We start from the raw sequence: 2,547 nt of genomic DNA, 5'->3' as shown, positions 1-2,547 counted from the left end.
AAAGATACAGCATAGAGAACATAGTCAATGGTATTGTAATAGTGTTGTGTGGTGACAGACAGTAGCTATACTTCTGTTGAACATAGTATAACATATAGAGATGTTAAATCACTGTGTTGTACACCTGAAACTAATTTAACATTGTGTGACAACTCTACTCAAAAAATATTTTTTTTAAGATTTTATTTATTTATTCGACAGAGAGAGAGACAGCTAGGGAGAGAGGGAACACCAGCAGGGGGAGTGGGAGAGGAAGAAGCAGGCTCATAGCTGAAGAGCCTGATGTGGGGCTCGATCCCATAACGCCGGGATCATGCCCTGAGCCGAAGGCAGACGCTTAACCGCTGTGCCACCCAGGCGCCCCTCAAAAAATATTTTTTAAAGAAAATAACCAGCTTTTTTTGGCCTTCATCTAATTATAGAAAAATTTGGCAGCTTAATTTCTTTCAAACTATATTTCCCTCTTAATGATAATTTTTAACTCTTGATATCTGCATAGAATCTTGAGTTTACAGCCCTAAGACATTTATAAAACTGCATATGAGAAATCATTCTGCTGCTTAAAGCCTTAGAATGGTTTCTTATTTTAATTATATAAAAAAAAATCAGACTCTTTATATTCACTTCATAGACTCATGTGTTGGACTACCTGGTATCTTCAACTCTAATCTTTTTTTCATATTCACTTATGCCTCAGTCAATTTGAACTTTGTTATATTCTTCAAATATACCAAGTTAATCACCATCTTCAGGTTTTTGCACTACCTGTTTCCTCTGTCTAGAATGCTCTGCCTCCAGATGTTTGCCTGGTTGACTGTTTAGTTCATCTAGTTATCAGCCAAAATGTCACATCCACAAGAACACCCTAGTTTAAGATGGAAAGTCAACTTATTACCCTCACCCCACACTCTCTCTTATCTATTTATTTATACATTTGTTATCCTTTAATTTCTGTATCTCTTCTTGAAACCATTCAGTTCATTTTCTATCTTTAATGGCTGTCTATTCCCACCAGATTGTACTTTTAGGAGAGCAGTGACTTTACCTGTCTCAATACCTCTTTCTCCCACTGCCTAAAATAGTGCTGATAAAATGTTCAATAAATGCAGTATTTGAAAATGGATAAATTAGGAGCGCCTGGGTAGCACAGTTGTTAAGTGTCTGCCTTTGGCTCAGGACATGAGCCCAGCATTCTGGGATCAAGTCCCACATCGGGATCCTCCAATGGGAGCCTGCTTCTTCCTCTCCCACTCCCCTGCTGTGTTCCCTCTCTCACTGGCTGTCTCTCTGTCACATAAATGGATGGATGAATGAATGAATGAATGAATGAATGAATAAATAAATAAATAAATAAATTTCAGATAAAATTTTCTGGTCTTGATTTTTTAATTCTTTTTTTTTCCCTTTAACTAGGCTACGTGCTGATTAAACAGCCTCCTCATAGAAGCTTTTACTTCCTGGTTACGAAGGGTATAAATCACAGGATTCAACAAAGGAAAGATCACTGTGTGAAAAAGAGAAACAACCTTGTCAGCTGGGAAGGCTCTGAAGGGGTGAGTATAGATGACGATGCCAGGCCCAAACATGAGAAATATAACAATGATATGGGTGGTGCATGTTGAAACAGCCTTGTTCTTCCCCTTAGAGGAAGACCCATGTACACGGCAGAGGATGACTGCATAGGAGGCCAGAAGGCCCAGGAAGCACAGAAGCATCATCAGACCACTGTTGAAGACCATCAGAATCTCCACCACAAAAGTGTCTGTGCAGGCCAGCTTGATGACCTGTGGCACATCACAGAAGAAGTTATCCAGTTGGTTTGGGCCACAGAAGGGCAAGCGGAGGATGAGGGCCACCTGGATAATGGAGTGGATAAAGCCTCCAAGCCACAGAGCCAACAGCAAGGCATGGCAGGCTCTAGGGTTCATGACAGTTGAATAGTGTAGAGGCCGACAGATGGCAATGTAGCGGTCAAAGGCCATCACAACAAGGAGTAATCCTTCCCCTCCTCCAAGGAAGTGCAAGAAAAAGAGCTGAGTGATGCAACCCCTGTAGGAGATTACCTTCTTCTCAGAAAGAAAGTCCACCAGCATCCTAGGAGCTACAATGAAGGAATAGGATGCATCCAGGAAGGCCAAGTTGCCCAGAAAGAAGTAGAGGGGGGCTGTGAGGCCAGGGTCTGATCTGATGGTGAGGATGATGAGGAAATTTCCAGGGAGGATGATGAGGTAGAAAATTAAAATTAGCACAAAGACCAGGAGCTGAATATCTCGAGATTGGGTCAGACCAAGAAGGATGAATTCTTTCACCACTGTGCTGTTGTCATTTTCCATCTCCTCTGCCTGCAGTACATCAAGCAGCAGAGTTGATTGTTGTTATTGTTTCTTCCATCTAGAACCTCATTCTTCTCCAACTAAAAATATTTGACATATCTGGGGCTCAGTCGGCTAAGCATCTAACTCTTGATATGGGCTCAGGTCATGATCTCAGGGTTGTAAGGTTGAGCCCCAGACATGGAACCTGCTTAAGATTCTCCCTATGGCCCCT

At 41.7% G+C, this 2,547-nt stretch overlaps 1 protein-coding gene across 1 annotated transcript; it reads right to left on the bottom strand.

The window, feature by feature from the left end:
- Nucleotides 1-1,409: 1,409 nt before the first annotated feature.
- LOC117800868 (olfactory receptor 4N2) lies at nucleotides 1,410-2,336 on the bottom strand. Its single transcript, XM_034653411.1, has one exon. The coding sequence runs from the start codon at nucleotides 2,331-2,333 to the stop codon at nucleotides 1,410-1,412; it is 924 nt and encodes a 307-aa protein (XP_034509302.1). The 5' UTR covers nucleotides 2,334-2,336.
- Nucleotides 2,337-2,547: the final 211 nt, after the last annotated feature.

Source organism: Ailuropoda melanoleuca, unplaced genomic scaffold, assembly GCF_002007445.2.
Source record: "Ailuropoda melanoleuca isolate Jingjing unplaced genomic scaffold, ASM200744v2 unplaced-scaffold8507, whole genome shotgun sequence".
Lineage (NCBI taxonomy): Eukaryota > Metazoa > Chordata > Mammalia > Carnivora > Ursidae > Ailuropoda > Ailuropoda melanoleuca.
The sequence above is the reverse complement of the archived record's forward strand: the minus strand, read 5'-3'. Positions and strand labels throughout refer to the sequence as shown.